General features: G+C 41.2%; 5 protein-coding genes across 6 annotated transcripts; 4 read left to right on the top strand and 1 right to left on the bottom strand.

Annotated features, from left to right (window-relative positions):
• The first annotated feature begins 70 nt into the window (after positions 1-70).
• On the top strand, positions 71-5,889 carry LOC118425576 (hydroxyacid oxidase 2-like). The gene is made up of 7 exons (XM_035834515.1): positions 71-385; positions 793-944; positions 2,525-2,814; positions 3,249-3,482; positions 3,991-4,149; positions 4,766-4,835; positions 5,076-5,889. The coding sequence occupies exons 1-7, from the start codon at positions 129-131 to the stop codon at positions 5,141-5,143; spliced, it is 1,230 nt and encodes a 409-aa protein (XP_035690408.1). The 5' UTR covers positions 71-128; the 3' UTR covers positions 5,144-5,889.
• A 177-nt stretch (positions 5,890-6,066) lies between these two features.
• On the top strand, positions 6,067-11,202 carry LOC118425579 (hydroxyacid oxidase 1-like). The gene is made up of 7 exons (XM_035834518.1): positions 6,067-6,893; positions 7,843-7,994; positions 8,475-8,761; positions 9,231-9,428; positions 10,179-10,337; positions 10,667-10,736; positions 11,065-11,202. Exons 1-7 carry the CDS (start codon positions 6,754-6,756, stop codon positions 11,130-11,132), a joined length of 1,074 nt encoding a protein of 357 aa, XP_035690411.1. The 5' UTR covers positions 6,067-6,753; the 3' UTR covers positions 11,133-11,202.
• LOC118425583 (glyoxalase domain-containing protein 4-like) lies at positions 10,805-16,093 on the bottom strand. The gene is made up of 10 exons (XM_035834524.1): positions 15,897-16,093; positions 15,496-15,545; positions 14,946-15,066; positions 14,244-14,388; positions 13,522-13,572; positions 13,231-13,310; positions 12,888-12,974; positions 12,418-12,531; positions 11,957-12,043; positions 10,805-11,710 (listed from the first exon to the last, which is right to left on the bottom strand). The coding sequence occupies exons 1-10, from the start codon at positions 15,984-15,986 to the stop codon at positions 11,645-11,647; spliced, it is 891 nt and encodes a 296-aa protein (XP_035690417.1). The 5' UTR covers positions 15,987-16,093; the 3' UTR covers positions 10,805-11,644.
• Positions 16,094-16,102: 9 nt separating this feature from the next.
• LOC118425575 (rRNA methyltransferase 3, mitochondrial-like) lies at positions 16,103-19,819 on the top strand. The gene is made up of 5 exons (XM_035834514.1): positions 16,103-16,506; positions 16,797-16,878; positions 17,189-17,348; positions 17,900-18,067; positions 18,650-19,819. The coding sequence occupies exons 1-5, from the start codon at positions 16,154-16,156 to the stop codon at positions 19,225-19,227; spliced, it is 1,341 nt and encodes a 446-aa protein (XP_035690407.1). The 5' UTR covers positions 16,103-16,153; the 3' UTR covers positions 19,228-19,819.
• A 198-nt stretch (positions 19,820-20,017) lies between these two features.
• Positions 20,018-26,471, top strand: LOC118425581 (lactadherin-like). 2 transcript variants are annotated; one of them, XM_035834521.1, is made up of 8 exons: positions 20,018-21,014; positions 21,498-21,685; positions 22,310-22,450; positions 22,952-23,093; positions 23,580-23,693; positions 24,039-24,092; positions 24,519-24,645; positions 25,325-26,471. In XM_035834521.1, the coding sequence occupies exons 1-8, from the start codon at positions 20,936-20,938 to the stop codon at positions 25,473-25,475; spliced, it is 996 nt and encodes a 331-aa protein (XP_035690414.1). In that variant the 5' UTR covers positions 20,018-20,935; the 3' UTR covers positions 25,476-26,471. The 2 variants fall into 2 exon arrangements, with proteins under 2 accessions (XP_035690414.1, XP_035690415.1); XM_035834522.1 differs by having other exon boundaries at positions 24,519-24,662; positions 25,325-25,460.
• Positions 26,472-27,465: the final 994 nt, after the last annotated feature.

The following is a 27,465-nucleotide window of genomic DNA, read 5'->3' as shown; positions in this document are numbered from 1 at the left end:
TTGATGAAAATAAACAGATAACAAAAAAAAGAATGACCACTTTATCTAATGCGATATTCCTGTTAGAGATTGCGTCACCACTTACAAAGTTTATAGTTCAAGGAAGGTCTTTCAACTTTCATTGACTAATGATTGAGCGTCCTTGGCCAGTCTTACACATTCCGGAAAACGACAAGCGAATTTACGCGAACAATACTTGTTTACAGTGCAACTTGGTTCATAGTAAGTGGACGAAGCAGCAAATTATGTCGTCCGATTCTCTGGTGTGTTTGAAGGATTTTGAGAAGTACGCGAAGGAACACCTCAACAGGAACGCATGGGGGTTCTTCTCTGCAGGAGCGGAGGGGTGTCAGACACTGAGGGACAATGAAGAAGCCTTCAGAAGGTATTAAACTGTCTTCTAGGAAAGAAATACTCCTTTGTTCTAGGGAATGTCTATGATCCATCCAGGATTGCGGTTTTTCCATGGATCATAATATGTTCCAGATAAATGATCTTCCCAATGTTTCCCTATGTTCGGGTTGTTGCAGGGGATTGGGAAACTAAGAAGCCTATGGACGGACATGGAAAAAACACACCTTGACACTTTGGATGCAAAGGCTCAACTCCGCTTAATTTGAAAATCTTTGAAAGCCGCACCTACAAATGATTGCACAATGCTATTCAATGTCAAACACCCAATCTTGTCCACAGGTGTGGACGTCAACCGTCTGTAATCTAAAAAACCTACTTGCGCCATTCTACACTCTGTATAATAGTTGTCATCGTTGACAGCAACAGCCTTATTTTCAGACTCCGTCTCCGACCACGGTTCCTGCGAGACGTGTCAGTACGAGACATGTCCACCACTCTCCTGGGACACAGAGTAGACATGCCCATCGGGATCAGCCCCACAGCCAACCAAGGCCTGGCCTCCCCTCAGGGGGAAATTGGTACAGCCAAAGGTAGAGTGTAAATGTAGTGCTTTGTACTTAGTAGGGTTCAAAAGATACTCAACAAATCAACAAATATTGGCACAACATTGAGGGTCTGCATGGGGGGTCCTGACAACGTTTTACGCTAAATTCAGGACGGTCGACTACGTTTTACGTTAAATTCTGAAGGCTGGCAATGCTTTACGCTAAATTCAGAAAGGCCGGCAACGGTTTACGCTAAATTCTGAAAGACTGGCAACACTCGGCAAGGGCGGGTTCATGCTCCGCCGGGAAGATTTTGAAATTTTGACTCTCTGAAACACCATTTCCTGCATTTTGAGGGGAAATTTTCGCTGGTAGACAAAGCTAAGTTAAATGGCATATCTTATTAAAGATTCCCAGGGGTTCAGTGTAAGCCACCCAACAGATTTTTTACCATGCCGAGCGCCGAAGGGGCGAGGCGTCGCAAGGGAAGTTGTGAAATCTTGACACCCTGAACCGTGATTTCTTATGTTTTTCTGGCTATCATATAAAGCTGAGTTAAATGACATTTCTATCAGCAAAAAGGTGTTTGAGTTTGACACGTCACATCCCCCGACATCATTTTCAGAATTTCGAGCGCCGAAGGTGCGAGGCGGCGCAAGGGAGGACCATGAAAATTTTGAAATCTTGACCCTCTAAAATGATATTTCCTGCATTTTATTTTTGATGGGCAAATTTTGCTGGCAGACTAAGCTAATTTATAACTTCAATGACATTTCTATTAGCAAAAAGGTTTTTGAGGGCGAGGCCACCGATACAATTTTTACCATGTCGATGACCGAATAGTCGCAAGGGAGGTCCGGCAAAATTTTGAAATCTTGATCCTTTGAAACGCAATTTCCTTTGTTTTGAGGGCTAAAATTTACTGGTAGACTACGCTTCGACTTACGAAATTTGGGAGGCCAGACTACGATTTACGGGTAATTTTTAGGCTAGATTACGTTTTACGTAAAATTTTTGGGCTAGATTACGCATTACGTGAAATGCACTGGCTACGCTTTACGGTAAATTTTCCATCCTCACTACGAATTACGTGAAATAAAATAGCTTCCCTACAAATTACGGGAAATTAAAAGGCCTGCCTACGCCTTACGGAAAAGAGCATGCAGACCCTCAACATTATCATGATCAATTCAATGAGGACATGTAAATCTAGTCTTTTGTTCTGTTGTCTACATATTTCAAACCTCATATCATATATTGCATATCAGATTCAACAGGACCTCTACACGTAAAAAAAAAAACACAACACACTTATCCAGTTACAAAATGCTGCCAGGAGATAATTGGCCCCTCCCCATTCTAGGGCGGAGCATAAACCCTGGGTTACTAGTGATTGCTTAGTGAAAAACGTGAGCCATATCAAACTCTTTTCAAAGCAGCATTGCACTACTTCTTTATATATATTTTTCGGTCCTTGCCTGGGTACCATCCGATTTCTACCGGGCTCCTTACACTCGCTATTTTTTTAGGGTAGCAAGTGTAAGGAGCCCCAGTAGAAATCAGATGGTACCCAGGCTATGAAAAGTAAACTATGTAATATAAATCTCATCTACCCCACCTCACAGCTTCAGCACAGTTCCAGACCTGTATGATATGCAGCACTTACTCCAACTTCACCATGGAGAACATCATGGACTCCAGCCCTGATGGACTCAAGTGGTTCCAATTGTACGTGCGTCCTGATAGAGCTACCACCGCGGGGCTGGTCCGGAGAGCAGAGCAGGCGGGCTACAAGGCTCTGGTGCTCACTGTGGACTTGCCTATTGTAGGTAGAAGGTACCCCGACATGAGACACGGCTTCTCAATGCCTCGACATCTCAGAGTGGCCAACTTGGGCAATGCCGATCTCAGCAAGGTGAGGTTTGCAGAAGTCAAGGGTGACAACACAACAAACTAAGTCAGGCTTACCCCGGGTACTGTATAATTCAGCTGTAGTCAGGTCCAAAGTTTGTAATCCTGCTCCCATTCCTATGTTTTGCAAGTTTATCGAGATTACATTTTGGCTTGAGCCATTAGCCCAATGATTGGTCTACTTCCATGCAGTACCATTTGTTTGCATTTGTTGTAGTTTTGCAGTTTTCTTATTAACAATCTTTATCGCAAATTCACAACACTAATTTCTAATGTTTTACCTCTGTACTACAGAATTGTCTAGTCTCAACCACAGATTTCTTGAAAACCTCCTTTTCCCATGTACAGTAAAGTCCCCACAAAAATAATGACTTAACATTACATGTGTGCAGTACGTGTGACTTAAGATTCTCCTGTCAACTTTTTCCACCAACACAGAGCAAGAAAGACAGAAGTGGGGCTCTGGATTACGGGCTGGGAGGACCTGACCAGTCCTCGGATGTATCCCTGTCCTGGAAGGATGTCGCCTGGCTGAGGTCCATCTGTAGTCTACCCATCATCCTGAAGGGCATCCTGACCGCTGAGGACACTCGGCTGGCCGTACAACACGGAGTGGACGGGATCCTGTTGTCCAACCACGGAGGCAGGCAACTGGACGGCGTGCCTGCAACGGTATGGTGAACAATTACAGAACAGAGAAGTGCAGTTCACTTGTGTGTTCATCGTTTCTTGAGTATGTGGTAATATGACCTTCAGTTGTCGACCTAATAGAGATCTAAATAAACAAACAGACAGGGTACCAAAGGTTCTGGGTTTGAATCCTCAGTAGAAATCAAGACTGTGCCCATGCAACTAGCACCAAATTTTCATTAGGGAAATGTTTGGGGAGAGACACATCTAGAGCATGTTCAAGATCCCACCACATTTATTGATAGGAGTAGGGGTCCAAACCTTACAGTCTGGACTTCTGCAGCTGTACCCACTGTACAAAACTGGTCTGTAAACTTACACCAAAAGGCAGCAGTAAATTGATTATGCAAAACAAAAATGTTTCAAGATTCTTCAATAGAAGCAATGAAGATTACAGTAACATCTCTTGTCTTGTATCTCTAGTCTTAATATTTGTTCTTAGAAGGATATACTCTTTGTGCTGATTCAGAATGATATATTATGTTCCCAGATAGAAGCCCTGCCAGAGATCGTGCAGGCAGCAGGTGATAAGTTAGAGGTGTACATGGACGGGGGAGTACGGACGGGAACAGATGTTCTCAAGGCACTGGCTCTCGGCGCCAGGGCGGTGTTTATTGGACGTCCCGCAGTTTGGGGCCTGTGTTATAAGGTGAGTTGCCACCCTTTAAGGAAGGACACTACAGGAGGTTTGGACACTGCAGGAGGTACTGATACTACTGTGTGATTCTGGACACTTCAGGAGTAAGGTCACTACAGGGGGTATGTACACCTAGCACATGTAGGGAGTACAGACACAACAGGTAGTATGTACACTATAGGGAATGTAGGCACCTCGGGGGAATGGACACTGCAGAGGGTACGGACACTACAGATGTATGGACAACACAGTGGTATTGACACTACAGGTGTAACGTTACAAACTTTATAGGGGGTACAGACCGAACAGTACTTACACTACAGGGCTCTACAGGGGGTGTGGATATTGCAGGGGGTACAGACTACAGGGGAATGGATGCTACATTTTTATGTTCATTGTGGTTAATTAGAAAAATCTGATCGAAAGTTTACATCTTTAGCCAACAGTCGCCCAAACAAGGCTATATGGCTGTATGAGGGTATTTGTTTATCTTAAGTGTAATGTCAATCTTTCCAATATAACAAGGGCAAATGTGAATACTTTGATGGCACTAGACATGTTGCTGAAGTGTGAGTCTGTGCCCCGGTGACCATATTGTCTTGATGACATTTTGTATATTCATCTGTAGGGACAAGAGGGTGTGGCCAAGGTACTCAGTATCCTGAAAGAGGAATTCAGTCTAGCCATGGCTTTGTCAGGTGTGTCATTTTATCAAAACTTATCTTTTCAAGTCCAAGACTTTCTTGTCTCTAATATGTTGTGTATGTTTTTACTTTATGATTATTATGTTTATTGACACTGTTTATTTGTGAGAAAAATGTCTACTCAGGGTGCTTTCCCAGTTACTGTGAATTTAAGTTTGTAGTAGTTTGGAGCTGTGGCTGCTAACTTTATGCAAATTAAGGTAATGTTTTAAATTGCCACCTTTTGTCTTCCAGGTTGTAGAAGTTTACGAGATATTACCCCAGCTCTTGTCGTCCGAGACAGTAGATACAGTCGACTTTAATGTTTTCTTCTGTGTCACACATATCATCATCATCATTAAGTCATCGCATATACATGTAATAGTAGTAGCTAGATGTCCTGAGGCGGGCCATCATTTTTATCCAAAGTACAGTGGAATACATCTATTTTTGCAGGAGCTTATATAGTATTTGGGAAAGGAGATTTTAGCAGTGTTTCTGCAGTACAGTTAAGCATAATGCATATTGTACTTGTACATCGGAAAATAGAAGTAAAGTAATTGTAGACAGAGAGTACTAGTATATTCTTAGAAGGGAATCATATAAGCATGAGAAGCTTGCTTTCCAAATGTGAATAAGAAGAAATAAAAAGAATGTAGTTTGTTGCAATGATCTATCATTAGCATTATGAAGTCAGAAACTGAGGATGTAACTGGCTGGTACAGTTAACGGTAATAGTAATTATAGTCTCTTAACTATCTCCCTGCCTCCTGACCCTTTAGGCCTGCAGTCCTTTCAACAACTCTGTCTCTGTATCTGTCTTTTAAATGACTATATAGCTGCTTAAATTGCATACCCGCTCATCTGACTATCAGTATAGTTGTCATTCTTTTACCCTCAGACAATAGTGTGATGGAATTGTACTGGAACGTACTAAAAGCAGAAGAATACTGTTCTCAATGAAGTACTACAGATGTATGTGCAATTTGTTTTTAATTCTGGTATTATATCTGCATCTAAGATGTACTGCAATACAAAAACGTTGTATCTCCCATTAAAATTTGCAAAATGTCATACAAGACAAAAGCTCTCTTTTATCATTTTCATATTGAATTTTTCATAATGTGTTTTATCCTCTCAGATTTGAAGGGCTTTTTGATGAAATCTTTCTACAAGGATAGCTGAACAGAGGAACAACGAATGCTGCTGCAGTTCCAGAGCAAGCTGCTGCAGTACCAAGGTCACACACCAGTGGGCCTAAAAGCGACATTGACCATCACATTCCCAACCCCATCCATACACAGACAAAATATTATTACAATCCATCCAGAGGTTCTAAAGTCATGCTTTAATACAAATATCTGGAAACACAAATACTCTTCATTGAGGTATTTAAACTTTACTACAGATGTTCAAAGTCCAACAGTGCGCTGTGTGCCCTCTCTCACCTTTCACCTAATTAAACAGAGCAATTGGTCTATTCCATTGAAAAACGGGTAGTGAAAAGCACCATTTGAAAATATTCTCTTCTCTGTGTTTACTATGAATATGTGTATTAATTCAAATCCTTTGCCATCCGTAAATATATAGCTGTATTCTCTCCATTGCAATGTGTAAAACGATTTCTACTACCATAAACTAATTCTGGTAATATTGTTTCCATAGTACTCTAGTGTGTTCAGTAAACTTGCCCAGAGTGTCAGAAGGTCGTATGAGTAGGAACGCCCCCCTTTCAACGTACTGTGAATAACAGCTAGCGACATGTCGCTATGGACATCGATGTGACTGGTGTTACAGGTATACATGTTTAAGTTTTTGAACTGCTGTCGGCATACGAGTGTTAGGAGACGATACGTCTACCCCCAGTCTGATCGCAAAGCGGCCAGTGGGACACATACTTAGACCAAGCTTGGCCAAGGAGATTGCTTAGACGATGTCGGGTAACTCCATCGTGTGCATTAAGGACCTTGAGCAGTACGCCTTGGATCGTATGGGCAGGAATGAGCGCGGTTACTCAAGCAATGGTGCCGGGGAGTGTCAAACTCTTCTAGAAAACGAAGCGGCGTTCAAAAGGTGAGACAAGAAAATATCTTCCAGGGCGTCGACATTTCACTAGTGTAATGCAGTGTTGAATTTCAGTGTGTGCAACTTTAACGTTAAATATTAATATAAAACTGAAAATTCCAGGCCGAACGCAGTGTTGTTGGACGTTATAATTATGGCCTTTTGTATTGACGACGTCCTGGTATATCTGGGCCAAAAGCAGGTTTCAAGACTATTAAACGTCACTGGCTTATACAGTTTTGAATCATGTTCTGTTGTAGGCCGTTGTGGAAGCGTGTTTGATTATAAATCTTGGCCTTAGAGGGTGTGCTTTGAATTCATGTCTTCACACTGAAGCATCTTGCATAAGGGGGGTTACAACAGACGCATAGACCTTTCAGCGACGGGGGTGACACTTGTGCAAACTTGACCTATATCTATTATAAACTAGTATTGCATCATGTTTTAATGCCAGCGGTTAGCGAGTAAGGCAACATTTAGTGATCAATGTTCATACTACGAGTAGTTTCAAGTCATAGGCTTTTCAATGTACCTGAATCCTCCAGAATCTAGATAAACGACTATTGCATACAACACAATGTTTGGACAAGTTTTGTGACAATTATACGAAGGTACCATATTTCAAGAAACAAGAGTTGGAAGACCTCATATAGCCATTACAAATACAGAGATTTTGTAAATTTCATTATTCCGTAATTATGATATACAATCGCTTTATAAAAGAGAGAGCGTATTGTACGGCAGACTGAAACGTTTAAGTTGAATGTATATTATGTCAATACGCCATTTACGTCCATATTCCTGTAGTCATAGACTTAAGACATAAAATAGACTCAGTATCATTTTATCTGTTGCTTTGACATTGTTGCTATACGTTGTATATACCGTGTACAACTGAAGAGCAATTGAGTTCATTCATTTGTTCCTTGTGAATATGTCCATCTGTGGCGCCCACCAGACTCCGTCTCCGGCCGAGGTTTCTCCGTGACGTGTCGGCACGGGACCTGTCCACCACTCTGCTGGGCCGTGCCGTGGACATGCCGATAGGAGTGAGTCCGATGGGCGCCCTCGGGCTCTTTGCCCCGAACGGGGACCTCTGTGCAGCTAGAGGTATAAACCTGTCTTCAACTTTACGTTGAGTAGTTCAGTACATAAACTGCAATGTCCCACGGTACGACAGATTTTTCAGCTTTGACAGCTTCTACAAATGTTTGCATTCCTTCTTCAACGGCACGGTATTTACTCCTTAGACATGACCAAATTCAGGTTTTTGTTTCAGACGATTTGCTTACGTTTTGACGATACTATTGAGTATGAGTGTTTCGAAATACAAAATCGACAACGTAACAGTGTATATAGTAATCACGTACCGTAAATAAGGTCATCCTCCAACACAGGGCTATGCGTCTTAATTGTTTTGTGTCAGTTTTATGCACGTACGCAGGCATACGTATAGTACGGCCCAGTACGCATACCTAAAGATTGTACAAAACGATTGAAATGCGTATGAGAGGCTTATTGTGCATACGATTGCGTATGAAAAAATAAAGTGTGACTGCACCTTAAAAATAATCCTTATATTCCTCATAGCCGCGGCTCGCTTTAAGACCTGCATGATATCATCCACCTCCTCTAACTCAACACTTGAAGACGTTATGACGTCAAGTCCCGAGGGTCTGAAGTGGTTCCAACTTCAGATCCGTCCGGATAGAGAGTTGACTAAGACAATGGTGCAGAGAGTGGAGCGCGCCGGGTACAGGGCCTTAGTGGTGACGGTAGACGCCTCCTATGTGGGGAGACGGTACCAGGAGCTCAGGTATCGGTTTAAGCTCCCTCCGCACCTCAAGCCTCTCAACCTCGGACAGAACGTCGTACAGGTAAGAAGTCTTGTCGGTGATATGGACCCCCGGCCCTTAGCACACTATTCAATTTGTCCAATTTCTACAATTTGACCAGCGATCCGCGGAGCAAGACAAAAGTACTATATAATAAAAAAAAAAAAGCCTGGCCCCACAGAGATTGATCAGAAAGCGATTTGACTAGCTATAGACGGTCAGTCAATGCTTATAATTGAATTGCTGATGGAAGATGCAGTTGGAATTTCGTTTCTATGCATGGTCTTTGATCCGCATATAATAACGAAGATTCGTCATTTGTCGTAATGTCTTTGAAAAACGACGTTAACACAACCAACCAGCCTTTCGCTCTCTCATAGCGTTGTCACTAGCTGCAAATAAACAGATGCTTAAATTGCGCTACTAAAATATAGCACTTGTTTTCAGATGATTGTGATGGTTTCATTGCCATGAAACTATGCTTGAAATGTCCGTTTCCATGCATGTACAGGATCACGTCAAAAATCGCGGCCACGACCCCGCCTTAAGCTGGAAGGACGTCGCCTGGCTCAGGTCCATCTGTAGTCTACCCATCATCCTGAAGGGCATCCTGACCGCTGAGGACACTCGGCTGGCCGTACAGCACGGAGTGGACGGGATCCTGGTGTCCAACCACGGGGGCAGGCAACTGGACGGTGTTCCTGCAACGGTAGGGTCTGGTTCACCTTCATTGTTTGAAAATATGTGACCTTTTGCTGTTCACCTATAAGCCAAAGGTTCTGGGTTTGAATAGCCAGGGTACAATCCGATCCTAGTGTCCAACCACGGAGGCAGACAGCTGGACGGCGTTACGGTAGCTCTAGTTCACCTTCATGTTCATTGTTTGAGAGTATATAACCTCCTGAGCTACGGGACTGATGGATGGATGGATGGATGTTCACCTATACGCCAAAGGTTCTGGGTTTGGATTAGCCTGGTGTCAAACCACGGAGGGAGAGAACTGGACGGCGTGCCTGCAACGGTAACCTTCCAGTCGTACGGCTATTCTTCAACTTCTGCAAATTCTCTTACAGACTTCCCGTATTGCACACTTTGTCAACAGACTAAGACTTCAAGGAGTTGAAGAGTAAGAATGTAGAATTTATTATTTTTCAGTTTATATTTGTGCTTGTGCGATGTATATCTGTATTTTGGTTTGATATAATATTCTAGAAAAAGGGACAGCCGCATTCCAGAAGCATCAGAGCGTTTAGTAACAAGGGGAAGAAGTAGACATCAATCACGGTGGGCTTACTGACAGTCCATTCTTTTCTAGGTTTGAGTCGTCTAATATCATGTTCACTTCTAGTTAGAGGCCGTTGTCGGCATGGCAATGATAGTTTCATTGCCAGACCTGTTGAAATAGAACCTATTGATCGGTACAGTGTTCACTTTAGTACCTTTAACGTTGTATCTACAGATAGAAGCCCTGCCTGAGATCGTGCAGGCAGCTGGTGATAAGTTAGAGGTGTACATGGATGGTGGAGTACGGACGGGAACAGATGTTCTCAAGGCTCTTGCTCTCGGCGCCAGGGCAGTGTTTGTGGGCCGACCTGTGATTTGGGGGCTGTGCTATGACGTAAGTAAAATCGTCTGATACCACTATGTGATTATAAGGTTTCCATGTTAGTTTCACTCTCTCACTCACTTACTCACTCACTCACCCACGGCCCATGACCACAGTGGTCGTAGGGGCTCCACGACTACAGGCAACGATGATCTTTGCCCATCTCGTTCTGTCTTCTGCCTCCTTGACAAAAAAAGTTGCCTTTATTATGAAATTTATCTGGTCAGATTATAATCCGTTTTTCAATAACTTTTTTTGTGCAATTTACGTTATATATTTCTCCAAAGTCCAAAGAAAGTTATAAAGGCACCCTTGTTATGATTGTCTATCTACACGTACAGGGCGAAGAAGGCGCGACAAAGGTGCTCAGCATTCTTAAGGAGGAGCTCAGTCTTGCCATGGCTCTGTCGGGTATGCTTTATAAAAAGTTGTATTGCCTAAGTATTTCATGGAACTAATCTACTTAGTCAAAGGTATATCATCTATGTAGTAAATGTATTAAAAGAAAACAAGAGCTCGCTTTTTAGCGAGACACAAACAATGCACGAAGTCTGATCTTCAAACACACGGAAAGCATGGGAAAGGTATGCGTTCATACAAACAATCATGAAAAATATTTTTGCGCATTCTAAGGTGTGCTTAAGACAGGATTTCTTGCAGTTGACACTAATAGTACATTTGATTTATTTTCTTTCGTTACCACTTATGATTTGTTTCATCACCATCTATTTCCACACAGGCTGTACAAGACTAGCAGATATTGTTCCGTCCATGGTGGTTCGCACCAGTCAGTATAGCAGAATGTAATGGCGTGGTTACATTCGTCCCACCATCGTCTCATGTGTCTGGCTGATCACAAACGGGGGTACTCTTTCGATAGTCGTACCTTAAATCTTATGTGTTCTTTGCTTGCCCAGAATGTGTAAGGATCTCCTAATCGAAAAGCTGTCAGGTAAAAGTAAACAAGTTAAGGTAACACCGCATTAAATACATTTGTACATGAGATACAAAACCTTAAGCTTGTTCTATTTTTCAGAGTCAGATCAATATGTACAGTGCTGTCATTCTTGCATGCCAGGCCCAAGGCTTGTTTATGCCACGCAGACTTGGTCGCTTCCTTCAGTTATTATAGGCCGGGACTAGCCATGAATCATGTCACCTTATACACCTCAGGGCGGGTCATTAACTCTATAACATCATCTCCAAGACTTAAGAATATGCATAGTATACACAGCCTTGACAAATACGTCTTTATCATCAGATTACTCTTACAAGCTTGGAAAACTTCAGTCTGAAGATGGAGCTTCACTCCCCAATGTTTATGCTGAAGCCTTTTGTTTGTTGTGTTTTGCAAACCATTCATCACTTTTGTCTGCTGCCATGGCCTGTAAAAAAAGACAAGATGTGAGCAACATAAAATAACTATCATTGTAGACTGAACACTCAATACTGTTTTATCTAAAGGAATGTAAAACTGCCTATGAGCAATAGATACTGTAACAGTTTTTCATGTAAACCAGTGCATAGTGCTGTCATGGAGAAAAATGCTAAACAGAAAATATAAGTTATATAGCCCCCAAATTTGTTATTCCTTTTTAAAAAAGTAGAACATTTGTTGTGATGTTACATACATCAGTAAGGAGCTGGTCAGACTTAGGGTCCACCTGAGACAGTTCTCTGAAGGCCTCGTCTCCAACAAAACAGATCTCATGGCCATCCTGCAAGCACACAAGAAATCTCCATGTCACAGAGAATGACAAAGATGCCTTCCTTTCCTTAATGATAATCATTGACCAACTTAATGTACAGATGTTTTACTTTAAGTGTGCTTAATTCTTTTTTTTTGGGGGGGGGGGGTCCAATACTCTTGCTTCTGTGCCATTTCTAACTGCTCAAAGTAAGAAATAATGATGTAACTGTACTAATATGGTGCAGTAAATGTCAATATCATTCAGACTGCCTTATCCAGAGCATTTTCATTTCCAACACCTTAATAATGCTATGGTTGCCTTTAACTGACACCTGACAGACACTTTCATCAGTGACACTGACATTAGGACTAATAGGAGTTATTAAGTTGTAGCCCACTTACTGGGTCAGCCAGAATGACCACTTCCACAGTGGCTTTCCCTGGAGTGTCCAGACTGACCAGTGGGGTCAAGATGGTCTGACCCTCTGATTTTATCTTTCCCTCAATTTCGGGAAGCTGGAAAAATAAAAATGTAATCACAACTGTTTGCAACAGAGAAATCTTACACAACACTTAAATAAAAGAATGCAACAGAGAAATCTTACACAACACTTTAATAAAAGTTTTGCATTGATTTGATTTGTAGCCCTTTATCTTAACTTTACAAATTTTATGTTACTCTTTTTTTTTTCAAATGCTCCTTTTATTTACCTAATCAGTTCTATTACATTTGCATAAGAACTGAGTGTAAACTGCAATGGACAACAACCAAGTACAGATGCAAAATTTCCAAGCATTTCTAGCATCTTCCATTTTATGATTTCTTTTGTTTTGTTCACTGCTCTCAAGAAGTAAAAATAAATCAGTATTACCTGTGTCCGGGGACAGGAGAAAGCTATCCTCCCGAATGCCGTGGCATGGTCCACCTTTCCTGCAACATCCTGGAGTTCAAGTTTGCACTGAGAAAAACAGTAGTGTTCATCAGAAACTATGGTAACCGTTGAATCATTTACAAGCAATATGATATCCCTGAAAATATCTTTTCGATTAACCATTTTTGATAAAGCTAGTGATGATAAAGTACAGAACAGCAAAAAGAATATGCAGCTAGATTCTGTATAAACAACTACAACAGGGGTGCTAGTGACAATTAGAGCCAGTAATTACGTGAAGTAATATAGCACTGTGATTTCGTCAATGGATTTGAACATTTACCTGACTGTCACCATACCCTAAGGTAGCCATCTTCCCATCATTGTTGTACAGTTTCATACCACACAGTGTGGACCAGTAGTCTGGAAAGAACAAAAGTAACATTCAGACACAATGACATGTATATGATGATCAAATTAACAACACAGCAAAAACATGAGAATGTACAATCAATGGAACAGAACTGAACAAGACATAGAAGAAACTCTAATTAATTATATCAAGGAAGCTTTAGCCTTACTTTAAGGAATTGTCATAGGTGACAGTCCTTTAAGCTTTCAAAACTGTACTTACCCACAGACTTCTGTAAGTCGGAAGAAGCTAGCGTAACTTTCTGCACTGGGTCTGATTTTAAAAAAAACAAACAGAATCAATATTTCAAGTGTCAAAATCAGACTTGCAAATATCAAAAAGCCAGAATCGAATGTTCAGAAAATGGTACAAGGTACTAGTACATTCTAGGTACAGGTAACATCAGTTTCTGAATAAACATTAATGGGGACAGTTCTGTGTCCCAATACCCCAACCCTTTGTTTGGACACACCTACGATCAAACACCTATGGTACAGTTAAGGTTTTAAGTGTAACCCAATAATGTGGCTTTATCCTTGCAGTGTTTACATGCAGACTTGTCTATCAAACTGACAACAGAACCCATCATCTGAAAAATAATTTCATCAGGTTGGTAGAATATAGGATATAGGGGAATTTTTTTACACAACCAGTTTGTACTCAATCTTGCTTATGTTTTGATGTCTCTCAGACACTTTGGGGATTGTGTTCTTGCCGCAAAAGTGCTAAGTGCATCGGCTATATATAGCAGCAAGAAGCAGAACTCCAGTTAGAAGCTCTGAGGAAGGTATCTGAGAGACATCAAAACATAAGCAAGAGTGAGTGTAAACTGGTTGTGTAAAAAAATAATGAGTCCATCATCCTTGCAGTATTATATTAGGAAAATCCTCACAGTGTTGTCAAGGCTTTTATAAAAAAACAAAAACCCCATGAAGAGTGTGTACCTGTACTTGGCTGGTCCTCGTTCAGCAGGTAAAACTTGTACCCTCCTGGGGCCTGGGTCATGTAGCGACCCGTCTCCTCCTCTGTGATTGGCCAGTTGTGCTTCTTGGCATTCTCTATCGCAGTTTTGGACTTGATTGTCAGTCCCTATAATGTGAGGAGATAGACATTTTGAAACAATATAGTAAATAAATGTGTCTAAAGATGTGGATCTACACACTTCCAATATAAAACTTTTCACCAAGATGAGACAAATAAGCCATTTGGCACCAATTTTTTATTCAAAACCAGATAGACAGCAGGGAGGAGAAATTTATCCATTAAGGTTGGTTCAAAGAAAACATAGTAAGTCGGAAAGGTATAGTAAGGGAGGGTTCCGGGTGAGATTGAGTGAGCGATAACTGTATATAACAGTATAGTTAGCACTGGCAAGCCCTAATGGTCCTTTATAACTACCAACTCAGGTCAGTGAACTATGGGCTCGACACCTTGGTGGATATGGTACAACATGCCAGTCAACTTTGGTTATGGTTAAGGTTAGGGTATTGTTTTGTATTGTATTGAGCAGGATTGAAACGATTAGCCATGGGCTGAGTTGGTTATACATGTAATATTATATAAGGGCTGAAGCGCCCAACATCTAGCCCTGACTGTTTACATCTACAATGCCTTCACATTTCTAACAGTTGGTTAATAGTACTAACCAGAAAGTCATTTCCCAGTTTGTAGGTGCTGAGACCATAGTTGTAGGTCAGCTCCACCACAAAGTGGTTGTCCTCTGGACCGTACCCAACCATAGTCTTACTCCACCTGCCGTCATATGGGCTGGAATAGATGTGAGTATATCAGGACTGTATTAGAAATAGATCCTGTCTTCATAAAAGCAATCGCTGTTTTTGCTTACATCCGGGATATTCTAAGACTGGTGCCTACTAGTGGGCCATACCCTACCATAGTCTTACTCCACCTGCCTTTGTACGGGCTGGAACAGAGGAATTGGAGGTATCAGACAAGACTGTCTTGCAATCAGCCTGGGATTTTGCCTTGTCTGGAGCTTTTGCTTGATCTGAACATTACTTAATAAGTTGGCTCACAGTTTGACCTAAGCATGGCACAGTATGATACATTGTGGGTGTTATACAAATTGGGTTAGGGTCAAATGTTAAGAACTTAATATATCTGGACTTAGTATCAAACATGGTCTACAAAAGGACTGTTTACAACTAAGAACATTAATGTTATCAAGGTACTCACCCATTGCAGGAAGCCTTGCAACCTTCTTCAAACTCCTCATGCCTAAGAACCTGAAAAAAGTATTTTTATAGATAATAGATCTATGAGTCATGAGTTATCAGAATATAAAAGAAAAATCTTAGTTAAAGACAGACCCCAATGTTTGTTGTATCACAGTGACTTGCATATTTGCAATTGATGCATTGCATATAATTTGTTACAGTAATTACTTGCTCAGCTGTTATGTTCTGTAATGAGTTCCAAGAAGGTTCATTATCTTTTAACCGAAGATCTGCATGTACTAGTAACCATATGCCGACGAATCAAGCGGTTAGAGCAAGCAAGGAGCTTGATAAAACTTTTTAAAAGCTCCTTGGAGAGACATTAACTTACAACAACTACATGCATAAAAGCTCACTTACCTTCATGCCCAGTATGTCTCTGTAGAATTTTGCCGTGGTGTTGCGGTCTCCGACTTTGAAAACAAAGTGAAGTGCCCGTCGCCCCGCCATACTAGCCCTTAAAACAGGTAAAGTTGCTCACAACAGTTTAAACCTCTACTTTTACTTTCTCCAGATCCCTCTACGGGTCAGTGACCTATAGTTGAAAGGTCAAGGCAAACGACCAATCACAGGGCTGGAAAGCTCCGTATTTCCCACTATGCTTTGTAATATCCAAGATGGCAGCCCACATGTGCAGAAAATTCGTCTGTCTGGGAAAAACTTTGCTTGATTTCCCCAAACAGCAAGCTTTCCCTGTTCTGACGTTCCAGAGGGGATCGAGACAGTGGTTACGAAGACGTGCTGTAAACGTTTATTCTCAAGAGGAATACAGAAAAGACCAGAAAGGGGAGAAAGTCGAAAGTGAAGACGACCACGGGGGGTATGAAAGGACACCAAGTTCACAACCGAGCAAAAAGACTTCTTATACCGCATCCTACCCTCACGTACCGCCGCCACTGGACAGGGCTTCGTCTGGTTCTGTTCAGGGGAAAACTTATGTGAAACTCAACGATAATGACAAGAAATTAGGGTAAATAGCCTTCCTTTATTTATGCCAACCATGAAGTATGTGTGTGTCACTTTTGTGTCTTTGTTTTGTCACTGTGTATATAGAGTATGTGTGCTTGTGAGTGTGTACATGTGTGTGTGTGTGTGTGTGTGTGTGTGTACATGTATGTGTACATTTATACGTGTGTTGTTAATTCTCCATAACAGTTACATTCCGTATAGATATAACTGCTGAACGTTAGCATATTAATTAATTATTATATCTTGTTGAAGAAACATTATCAAAGTTTTATATATGACATTTTTTTTCAGAAAGCTTCTTGCAACTGTCAAATCCAAAAAGAGAAGAGACAAGGAGGGCCTTATACTTCTAGAGGGAAAGAGACTCATAAAGGTAAGGCCTCAAATGACCTCAAACAACCTCAAAGTCAAACGGCTTTAGTATGCACTTGTATATGGGGCTACAACCTTGTGTGGTAGCCGTTTGAGGTCATTTGAGGTGTTTAGGCAGACCCAGACAGTTTATTTCTATTTACGGTCTGTTTTGTTTCGTCTTTCTTTAACAACTTCAAAGATGTCAAAGATGTAAAATAACAAGGATGTTTTCAAGATTTTGCTTCATTTAATATGAAGAAATCAAGTTCAAAGCTTTTCATACTGGAAAGTAGCAATTATTACCTAGTTATCATCATTACGATTTGCAGGATGCCATAAAAGCAGGAGGAATCCTGGAGTCGTTGTTTTTCTGCCATGTGGAGGATTTGGAAGGTTTGCCTCTCCAGGAGACAACTGCAGAACTCTACAAGGTCAAACACAAGGACATCCTGGACTGGTCAGACACTGTGACCCCACAGAAGGTCATAGGTAAGAGGTCAGGAGTTGACAGTATCTCATTTATTGTGTCAAAGAGAATAATTCACTACTCCATTTGTTATTCCTTTTGCCTTATACATAGCATCTTAAAGCCATAAATAAGATATTCTGCATTGAATTCTGCATTGAATTCTGCACACGGCAAAATTCTGCAGGATAATTAGCCAAGTAACAATCATAGAGATTACATCTCCTGTTGAAAGAGATAGAACAGAAATAGTAGCATGCTGGTATCTTAGTCACAGGCATCATCGCTGGATAGTTTTAAAGAATACTTGCAGATAGATGTGCAAAAATTTGGTGTGACAAATCATTCAGGGTAATATAACCAGCCGCTGCTGCACCACGTGTCTTCGAAGCTGGTGTGTTACACCAAGGTATGGTTACAGATACAGATACAATCGTGTCCATTCCTACTTGTTCTTCCAGCCATGTTTATCAGACATTTTGTCAGACCGGATGTAATTTTAAGCAATAACATAAATCAGGCGTATTTATCAAGACACTTATAAAAACATGTCCATTCCCACGTTTACCTTCAGCCATATTTACCAGACCGGATGTGAACAGACTGTACACCCCTGAGTATGCTGATGCTGAGCTGCTGCCCCTGACCCTGATCTGTGACAACATCCGTGACCCGGGGAACATGGGTACCATCATCAGGTCAGCTGCTGCTGCCGGCTGTCAGAAACTCCTGGTCACAAAAGGTTAGACTCTCTGTCTTCATGTGAATGTCATGTCATTTCAAAATGGCCAGAGTCACTCAGGACCAATAAAATCTTGTCTATGTGGAGAGGTGGTCAATATGTAGACAGGATTTTAATGCTTGTGCTGATGGGAACAATTATTCAAGGGATCACTAAATAAAGTGGTCATGGTGGCCTGGCAGTCCAAATGGTTGTTACCTGTAAAGGTTTCATAGTACTGGCCATGGGTGCAATTGAATTTTTGTGCGCCCCAAATTGGAGTCGTGCACCTAATTTTTGACTGAGTAAATTGGTGCATATTTGTATAGATAAAGGTTCTTTTGTACCCTTGCTACTGTTAGGTCATGATTAACGTTCAAGTGGCATAAAAATTGTAAAACCTTTCTTGCATTACTTGTTTAGAACTTTGAAGCTGTACAAATTCAGATTCAAGCGCTGAAGAGAGGTAGGATGATGAATCATCCTACTGACCTTTGGTGACCAGTAGTTTATGTGGCTCTCTTCAGAGCTTGAATCTGAATTTCTATACATTGCATTGCATCTGTTTTAATGTAAGTTTTTCATGGAATGTTCCTCCTTCAGGTTGTGTGGATGTCTGGGAGAGCAAGGTTCTCCGAGCAGGAGCCAGTGCCCACTTCCACCTCCCCATTATCAAGGACCTCACCTGGGACCTCATACCAAACTACCTGGAACCCGACACTGTCGTGTTTCCCGCGGACGCAAACGTGGACGTCAACAACAAGTTCACACTCTTCCACCCACCCTTGAGCAATGTTAGACGATCCGTCGCTGCAAGACGGAGACAGACTGAAGACCCGGACACAAGCGGGGACGAGGATTTCAGACACGACCTCCCCACCTCCCTGCCGGAGCTAGTTGCAGTACCGTACTACAGCACCCACTGGGTAGGGGGCAGCACTGCACTAGTGGTGGGTGGTGAGACGGAGGGCCTGAGTCTGGAGTCCCTGCTTCTGTGTGAGAAGACAGGAGGGTGCCGTGTGTTCGTGCCCATGCTGAGGAACCTGGACAGCCTGAACTCAGCTGTGGCGGCCAGCGTGGTGCTGTTCGAGGCTAAGAGACAGCACCTGGCACAGCTGACCAGTGGGAGGGTAGAGGGGGCAGCAAAAACAGCAAGGAGAGGTGTTCAGCCTGAAGAATGAAAGTGAAAGTGAAGAAAGTGAAAGTAAAAGTGGTCTAGATTCTGTTGATACTCTTCAGCTGGTGACAGAGATGACAAATGCTATGTTCAGGTTTATGTACTGGCAAGTGCTCCTTATCCTATGTTTTTTTGACAAGTACAAGGGATAGTCCAACTACGATCCTATCCTAAGAGACAGCACCTGGCACAGCTGACCAGCAGGAGGGTAGAGGGGGCAGCGAGGAGAGCAAGGAGGGGGGTTCAGTCTGAGGAATGAAAGTGAAAAATGAAAGTAAAAGTCTGGTTGTGAAGGGGGTGACCGATGTTATGTACAGTCTTTACAGGTTCATTGTACTGGGAAATGCTCCTATTCTTTTTGACAAGTACAAGCAATAGTCGACAACAATCCTGTCCCAAGAACTGCAGTAGTGTCTAGTGTGCATGCCGGGTGATCAATGGCTAAAAATGTCCTTCTTGAGATAAACAAAAATTTTGCAAGGGTATAAGCAATGTTTGGGTATGAATTGTTTTTTTGTTAACCAGACTTTGCACAAACCTCTGCTTGCATATTAACTTCAGCAAAAATATGTATTTACAATATGTTTTCATACATTATATGTTGCAGAAACAGCAATAAAGTGATAAAAATAAGACAAAGCACTACAGTGTTCTTAATTAGTTAACAGTTACTTAATTTTAGCTACTTATGAGGTCACTGAACAACTGCGAAAATTTCATAAGTGTGTGTAGGGGGGGTAGGGTTCACCCAGTGTGCTTGGATAATTACGCTAGCTGTCATTAAGCGGCATTTCACTACCATCAGCTACTAGAATAAGAATCATGCTTCACCTCAGTCAAACTCAAACATGACTGCTTTACCCTGTTATACATCACTATTTATCAACAGGATTCCCTTGTAGGGATAGAAGGGGATGAAGGGATGACTGAATAGGGCTGGATGCCAGATGAATCCCAATAAGGATGAGAGATGGGTTCTTTTTTAATAATTTTTGGCTTTTGAACAATATATATGTATCCAAATCAGATACTGTACTAGTATATGAAAGTCAAAATGTCTCATTCATTCAAGAGTATTTCTTGAAGTCCGGCTGTCCAGTGTTGCTAAAACTGTCCCTAAAATGGGTGTCCTTAATTTCTATTGAAGTAGAGTCGATCTAAGTTGTCTCTAGATAGGATACTTAACGTTGGGATAGTGTACAACTGCAAAGTGTACCGGTTGTTTTGAACTCTTGGAAATAACACATAGCGATACCAATGAATAATCTCAACTAATGTTCACTGATTCTATTCTGTTACAGAAGTACAAACCAGGTGTGTTTGTGTCTGATTCTCATGAGAAACCAAGAAAAAAACATCATCAAGGAATTATGTAGGAATGCTTTATTTTTTGGCGGTTCCCTCCAAATTCTTGTAATGGCGATAATGTGTTGGATACCAGGTGTTCACGTGATGATCGGCTAGGCGTGTCTCACCACGAACTCATCACAACACCTGGTTGTCAAGGAAACAGGTGTTTCCCGCCATTACTCACCAGTATCCATGGCAACAGGAGGACCACTTTTGTCCGAGTTCATCACACGGAAGAAATTCGAAAATACATGATAGTATCCGGTCATCGCATGATTCAAATCTGACTATTTCTCAAGAATATTTTTCACTCTGAACCAATCGAGCGGTGTACATCTACAGAACGTTCGCAGTATTCAACGATGATCATGAAGGTTCAACATGAATGTCTTTTCCTGCTGACATGCTGCATGATTCTTATGTTTGACTCCATCGTGGGCGGTAAGTTGGTGTCCTTTTTTCCCTACAGTGAAAAGGAAACTACTAGTAAAGTCCCTTTGTCGTTGACTTGGTTCACTGTGCATTAGCAGCAATCATGCGATTAATGAAAAACATTCATTTTCGCTACACAACATGCTTCTAAATCAAAATTAGAAGTGCAAAAGTTCAGATAGCATTTCTCGTTAACTTAAGGATTTGGTAACAACCTTGGTGTGTGGCACAGCATAGCTAACGTCATCAAATTGTTGATATTACACCGAACGACCCATCACACCTAAATTTTGCACATCTATTTGCAAGCGTTCTTTAAAACTATCCAGGGAAGATGCCTCTACTGTACTTAGTAATGACAAATTCCACTCAACGATAGTTCATTCGAAAGTGTGTCATTATGGGACCTCATTTTGTGAATACGCAGGTATAAAATCGAATTGTTGGTGTCTAGATCGTAGAGAAAAATGTTGAGTTTTATCGACGTTCCAGACGAGTGTCGCCGCCCGATGGGTCTGCAGTCGGGTGCGGTGAGGGACGCGCAGCTGTCCGCCCGGTGTATCGCCACCTCCCCGCTGTACGCCTGGGCGTTCCAGGCCAGGCTCAACAACGCGTCCTCGGAAGCAACCTCTGGCGCATGGGTGGCCTGCGACGCGAACCGAACAGGACTCTTTCTACAGGTATTAAAACATTTCCGAAAGTAGTTTCATCAGGTTGGTAGAATATAGGATGAAGGAGAATTCTTGTTACACAACCAGTTGGTTCTCACCGCAAAAGCGCCACCTTCATCGGCTACATATAGCGGTGAGAAGCAGAACTCCAGTTAGAAGCTCTGACGAAGTTGTCTGAGAGACATCGAAACGTAAGCTATGTAAGTACCCACTGGTTGCGTAACAAGAATTCTCCTTCATCCGATATTAAAACAGTGCATCGTGATTTCGAGACGACTCCGTTTAAGGCTTTGGTCACATTTCCGAACCGGGGCCAGGCCGGGACGTTTTAAGAAACGAAAAATCAAATTGTATATCTTAAGATATACACAAATCATGCCCATAAATTTTATTTTGATATTTTGTGTATTTTGCTGTCTTTTATATCATTCTTTTCGCTCCCAAAAGCTGCCCGGCCTGGTCCCGCTTTGGAAATGTGACCTTAGCCTAAGTTGGGCTGCTTAGTCTTAGCCCCCCCTAGTGGCTTTTTATGTTGCAATAGAATAATAAGGCTTTGGCTTCTACCTGGCCTCTGGACATGCTGTGGTAGTGGTTTTGTTCGTGACATGTACCTCTTGTTACATCACATTTCAGGTCGACTTTCTAAAAGTCCGGAACGTCTCTGGCCTGATGACACAGGGTCAGAATGGGATGTATACCGCAAGTTACCAGCTTGTCTATAGTATGGACGGACAGAGGTGGAGTATGTATCAGGACGAAGACGCGACTACTAAGGTAGGTTTACTAGGGAATTAGCGTCAGCGCTTTTTTGATATAATTATTGTGTGTTTGATAGAGTATATTCTGGAATATGAACACGAACTTAACGATGTTTATGGTTAAGTCAGGGTTGGACAATTTTTTTTAATTCACTTGTCCTAACGGGCAAGCAAATAATTGGCAAGCAAATAAAAGAAATTATTTGCCGGAACCAATTATTCACTTGCCCAAAATGCAAATGTAACTTTTATATGCATTTTCAACAATTGAATTCTTATTATTGCTTCTATTTTTCTATGTTGACCATTCTTTGTATATCAAAATCTTACTGAATGGAAAAATCTTACTTGCCCGATCGGGCAAGTCTGGTAGGTCATGCACTTGTCCAATCAGCACTTTCATTTGCCCTGGACAATAAGGCTAGTGGACTTGTCCAACCCTCTTAAGTAACACTCAAGTTTATCATTACCTCATGTTAAATTCATGAATGTAAAGTCGAACTGGTCGCGTTCTCAGGTCTTTGATGGTAACACCGATGACGTCGGAACGGTGACGCAGTACTTCGACCAAGGACCCATCACTGCCCGTTACATCCGTATCCTTCCGCTGACCTACGGTGGCGGGAACTTTGCTCTGCGACTGGAAATTCTTGGCTGTGGTGGGTTTGTTCGTTCATTTGTTTGTTTGTTTGTTTGTTTGTTTTATTTAACCAGGGCACACATGTTGCTTAGGAATAAGAGATACATGAGAGTTTGTTACAAAATAAGTAAATCAAGGGTGTAATTATATCAACATAATGTGACATGAAAGCATAAGTGGAATGAAATAAGAATGGAATTTGCATGCCAATGTAAAATAAGAGACAAAAATGACAAAAATGATAACAGTTCAAACAATGTGGTATTGCCTTGTATAGGTCGTTTTAAAGTATCTAGTAAAATCATGACCGAGTTTATCGAGTAAAATTCGGCATTGCAGTATAAACTGAACTGCGCCAAATTTTGCAAGCAATTTGAACTTGTAGGAAATTTCCCCAAAACGAAATAATTTACCAAAAAAGATATGGACGGCTTGACGTGTAATGTGATGTATAAATGTGACCAAGCTATGACTGAAATAACGCCAGCACGCCTTACATTCCCAGCCTGGTGTGACGCGGACAGCCCCTGTATCGCCCCGGCCGTGTGTGAGGACCTGGTGGACGACTACGAGTGCCACTGTACCCCGGACTGTATGCAGGGGAAGAACTGTCAGTTAGGTAAGCTACCACAGTACATGGCAGGTATCGTGTGTCGATGAAGGTTTGACATCCAGGTAATAAGATATGCCAATTAGCAGTTACTCAAGCAGCTGGATATGATATCTAGTTGATTAGATAACTGTTATGCGAAGATATCGCACCTTTTCCAAATATCTTTATATATCTTTATAGCCCATAACTGATCTTATTTACACCAGCGCATCTGAAGTTACTTTACCTCCTTGAGATGAGATTGCGTTTTTGGTCTTTCAGTTTGTGTATTTCCACACTTTCGATTTGTAGAAAGGATCCTTAACCTTTAATCGTTTCAACCATATATCAATTATGTATTTTTGTTTTCAGATTACTGCGGTACCGGAACAATGCCTTCGTCTGAGTATCAACCTTCGTCTACAGGTGCGAAACTGGTTGAGATAAGCTGTAGATTTTAAGTTTCCCTTACTTTTCAAACTTTCACAGACGTATTCTACAATGAAGCGGTAATGGATGTGCACATCGCAGTTCTATATCAATGCGCCGAAGTGTATTTGGGGCAGTTCAGCAAATTCAAACAGCCTATGCATTTATATTCGTACCCTTAGAGCCCCCTTGTAATATCATATCTAATTTCAACACGCTCCGGTAAAGATTCTGAACGAAAATGTTCGCCTCTCAAATTTGACAGATGCTGTGTATTTTACGGCAGAAATCAACACGAAATGTTTTTTATTGGGTTTTCAAATAAACAAAAACAAAGAAAGATGGGGAACCATCCAACAAAATGACAGCAAGAATAACGAAAACAATTTTATTATAACCATAAAACTGTGTATTTTACGACAGAAATCATGACGACCGCCGCCAAGTCGTGCGCCAGCGGCTTGCAACCCTGGGAACGAGCGCTGATCGTCATCTTCACCATATGCCCCCTAGCGGCCCTGGCAGTGGTGCTCACCTTTCTGACACAGAGGTGAGCTATTACTAAAGGTACTCTAGTTAACATTTTTTGTTTCATCGACATCATGGTCATCAACATCATCATCATCATCGCCATCAGCACCGTGGTAACCGTCATCAATATCGTCGTCATCATCGCCGCACCAAACAACGACCAGCAAAAGCAAAAAAAGACAATGCACTTCCCTTTATTCAACAATTCCGAATGTTACATTGTAATGGTGACAGTAAATACAGTCCATTATACATCAAAGATTTTTGGTGAAACGGTTCTAGAAGCTCCATGATTATCTTTTATTACGGTTAATGTGAACCCTTACTGTGCATGTCTGTTTGATGCTTTAAATATCATAATGAAAAAGACCTTAAGCATGATTTATCACACATCTGGAAACGTCTTTGTTTTCCAAACAAAATGTTTGTATTATTATTCGAGGTTTGTTTGGCTTGCATTTCTGTGGCAATTTTAAATGTAGGAAATATAGTCCCTTTATTAAAGAGCAATTGTCCAGAAACTGTATATCATTAATGATTAAAAAAATTACGTATTTTTTTATAATAGAAGAAGACATGTGTATGGGATTCATACAAAATAAGTATGAATAACATTTGCATATTTCTACATGTCAGAGAAAATTCCGCGAAACAAGACAAATTTAAAACATAGGCTATCTTCTCCGCCCCACCCCCAGGTACCTCCGCCTGCAGTACCAGATGACCACAGTTTACGGACGCCCCGTCTCTCCTCAGCCGTCAATCATCTCCTATGACGTCAGCAAAGTCATCAAATCCGGCTATCTGCAATCATATGACGTCAGTCGATCCCGTGCGAATCAGGCCTGATGTAGGATTTAGTTTGACATTGGCTGGTAGTATCTGCCTAGTTTGAACATCGGATGAACTCCATCAACCTTGTATAACTTTGTTTACTTTGCAGTTTACCAACACTAAGCAACTTTCATATTTGCCTAGTTTATTTGCACACATATACATAGAGTGAAGAAATACATAATTATCTATATATCTATATATTATATACAAGTGTAGGAGTCTGTTGTTGACGCGTCTGTTCTAGTCTTATTATATGGTATGAGGTATCACTGAACTGTAGTGTGTATAACAATGATAACTGTGTAAATGATTGCTTGATGACACAGACGAAATATGTATTTATCGTTACCTATTTATTCACCGAGATGGTCTTCTACCTCACTCTTATTGTTTGACGTGCGAATCATGTATTCAACTTTGTGGATGTATATCATAAAACACTTCACAGGAAACTCAATAGCGAATGCAGAATCGTCAATTTGATAGACATTTCCGATGTCTTTATAGACGGAGGCACAACTGAAAAAGTAGCTAAGTAATAGTTTGTCAGAATAACTTAAACGTTTACAATGTGCTTTATATTACATTACAGCTGCATTGTTTACCTTATTCGAGAGGACCTTATTTGTTCTTCTTCTTTGCCCTTGTTACCATGAACTAGCCAATTGTGTGAGCATAGCTACACAACGATATCAAATCATATTATTAGATTTAAAGATCGTATGAAGGAAAAGTACGGCATTTTCAGTCTGTTCATAATTAGATTACCAAAAAATTCTAGTCTGAAGAATTATCTCTACTCTATAGAATTATATTTTGATGGCAATGTTCCATAACAGGAGAATGGATATTTAGTACAGATACATACGTGTGTGTTAGCTGATAAATGATATACTGTCAGTGTTGTTGAACATAATCAGGTAATCGTGTACTTTGATTTCATACAATCTTCAAGTGTTTGCAAGGAGACTTTATTTGTACATTGTAGTAAAGTTTGAAGTGCTTCAACTTGTTCTGTGCTCTTTTGTTAGATTAGACGGTGACAAATTGCTATATGAATCAACCATAAGATCAATAATTCCGTAGTAATATATACAATTTAGAACGTCTTCAGACACGGCCCGTTTCTTAAGTATCTACAAACGAAAACAAAATGTCGGTCGAACACAGTGTTAACTATAAGTACATTACAATTTATAACATTAATCGGAAAAATGAGGCTACAGTAAGTAACTTTTATGGATGACACTGCACCCTCATTAATTTTAGCCTGATTTCGAAATAAAAAAGAATTTGTCCCATCCGAAAATGGTGAACATGACATAAACAAACAAAAACGTGCCCGGTCATGGTGCTATTTGATAAAATACCAAGACTGACTGGTTACTATAAGATTAAAGTTCCAACTCCTGAATCACGGGTCGAGTTTAGTTTTGCTGCCGTATTCCTGGGTAGATGGCGGTCCTGTGACGGGCATGATGCTTCTCTTCATCCTGGAACAAAGGGGGGAAGAGAGTAATAAGCCAGTTTATGATTCAAGATGCGCGTGAGCAGTAAGATTCGGGTAACATCTCGAAGATAAAGGCCCCCATCTAGTAAAACACTTATGGCTTATAGTTTATACATGTCCAGGCGTGTTTTGTTTAGGTCTCGGGGGACTTCACCTTTGACAAATTACCCACAATGCATCTCGCTGTGCCTGCGCAGTTTAATCCGCGCGGGCCGTGAGTCGTCTTATTCTCACAAATGAGGGAAACCCAGTCGTCTCTCTGCACAGCAGGTGAACGAAATAAATGCATAAGTAGATACGTAAACTCACGGAAGAAAAGATCATGTGCACGTTGCACGATCAGGTAGGGTCTGAGGAATACATACCAAAACTTTTTAACCTGCTCTAGTGCTCTGATAAACAACATGCAACTTGAAAATCTTACTGTTTTAAGGTGAGCTATCAGAAAAAATACCAGATATTATAGGGGCATTGTTGAGCCCTTGAAGGATC

This window comes from Branchiostoma floridae, chromosome 11 (assembly GCF_000003815.2).
Source record: "Branchiostoma floridae strain S238N-H82 chromosome 11, Bfl_VNyyK, whole genome shotgun sequence".
Taxonomy (NCBI): domain Eukaryota; kingdom Metazoa; phylum Chordata; class Leptocardii; order Amphioxiformes; family Branchiostomatidae; genus Branchiostoma; species Branchiostoma floridae.
This window is presented reverse-complemented; position numbering and strand designations above follow the sequence as displayed.

What these genes read in the sequence shown, in the direction of transcription:
- LOC118425575 (XM_035834514.1), top strand. Translation starts at nt 16,154, where the DNA reads ATGGCAGCCCACATGTGCAGAAAATTCGTCTGTCTGGGAAAAACTTTG. An exon ending in AGGGAAAGAGACTCATAAAG is followed by an intron (nt 16,879 to 17,188) that starts GTAAGGCCTCAA and finishes TACGATTTGCAG; the next exon opens with GATGCCATAAAAGCAGGAGG. An exon ending in GACCCCACAGAAGGTCATAG is followed by an intron (nt 17,349 to 17,899) that starts GTAAGAGGTCAG and finishes GTTTACCTTCAG; the next exon opens with CCATATTTACCAGACCGGAT.
- LOC118425579 (XM_035834518.1), top strand. Translation starts at nt 6,754, where the DNA reads ATGTCGGGTAACTCCATCGTGTGCATTAAGGACCTTGAGCAGTACGCC. An exon ending in GGACCTCTGTGCAGCTAGAG is followed by an intron (nt 7,995 to 8,474) that starts GTATAAACCTGT and finishes TATTCCTCATAG; the next exon opens with CCGCGGCTCGCTTTAAGACC. An exon ending in TCGGACAGAACGTCGTACAG is followed by an intron (nt 8,762 to 9,230) that starts GTAAGAAGTCTT and finishes ATGCATGTACAG; the next exon opens with GATCACGTCAAAAATCGCGG.
- LOC118425581 (XM_035834521.1), top strand. Translation starts at nt 20,936, where the DNA reads ATGATCATGAAGGTTCAACATGAATGTCTTTTCCTGCTGACATGCTGC. An exon ending in ACTGGAAATTCTTGGCTGTG is followed by an intron (nt 23,094 to 23,579) that starts GTGGGTTTGTTC and finishes TTACATTCCCAG; the next exon opens with CCTGGTGTGACGCGGACAGC. An exon ending in GGGGAAGAACTGTCAGTTAG is followed by an intron (nt 23,694 to 24,038) that starts GTAAGCTACCAC and finishes TTTTGTTTTCAG; the next exon opens with ATTACTGCGGTACCGGAACA.
- LOC118425583 (XM_035834524.1), bottom strand. Translation starts at nt 15,986, where the DNA reads ATGGCGGGGCGACGGGCACTTCACTTTGTTTTCAAAGTCGGAGACCGC. An exon ending in TGCAAGGCTTCCTGCAATGG is followed by an intron (nt 15,067 to 15,495) that starts GTGAGTACCTTG and finishes CATCTATTCCAG; the next exon opens with CCCATATGACGGCAGGTGGA. An exon ending in CGACTTACAGAAGTCTGTGG is followed by an intron (nt 13,311 to 13,521) that starts GTAAGTACAGTT and finishes TGTTCTTTCCAG; the next exon opens with ACTACTGGTCCACACTGTGT.
- LOC118425576 (XM_035834515.1), top strand. Translation starts at nt 129, where the DNA reads ATGATTGAGCGTCCTTGGCCAGTCTTACACATTCCGGAAAACGACAAG. An exon ending in TTTGGGGCCTGTGTTATAAG is followed by an intron (nt 4,150 to 4,765) that starts GTGAGTTGCCAC and finishes ATTCATCTGTAG; the next exon opens with GGACAAGAGGGTGTGGCCAA. An exon ending in TCTAGCCATGGCTTTGTCAG is followed by an intron (nt 4,836 to 5,075) that starts GTGTGTCATTTT and finishes TTTGTCTTCCAG; the next exon opens with GTTGTAGAAGTTTACGAGAT.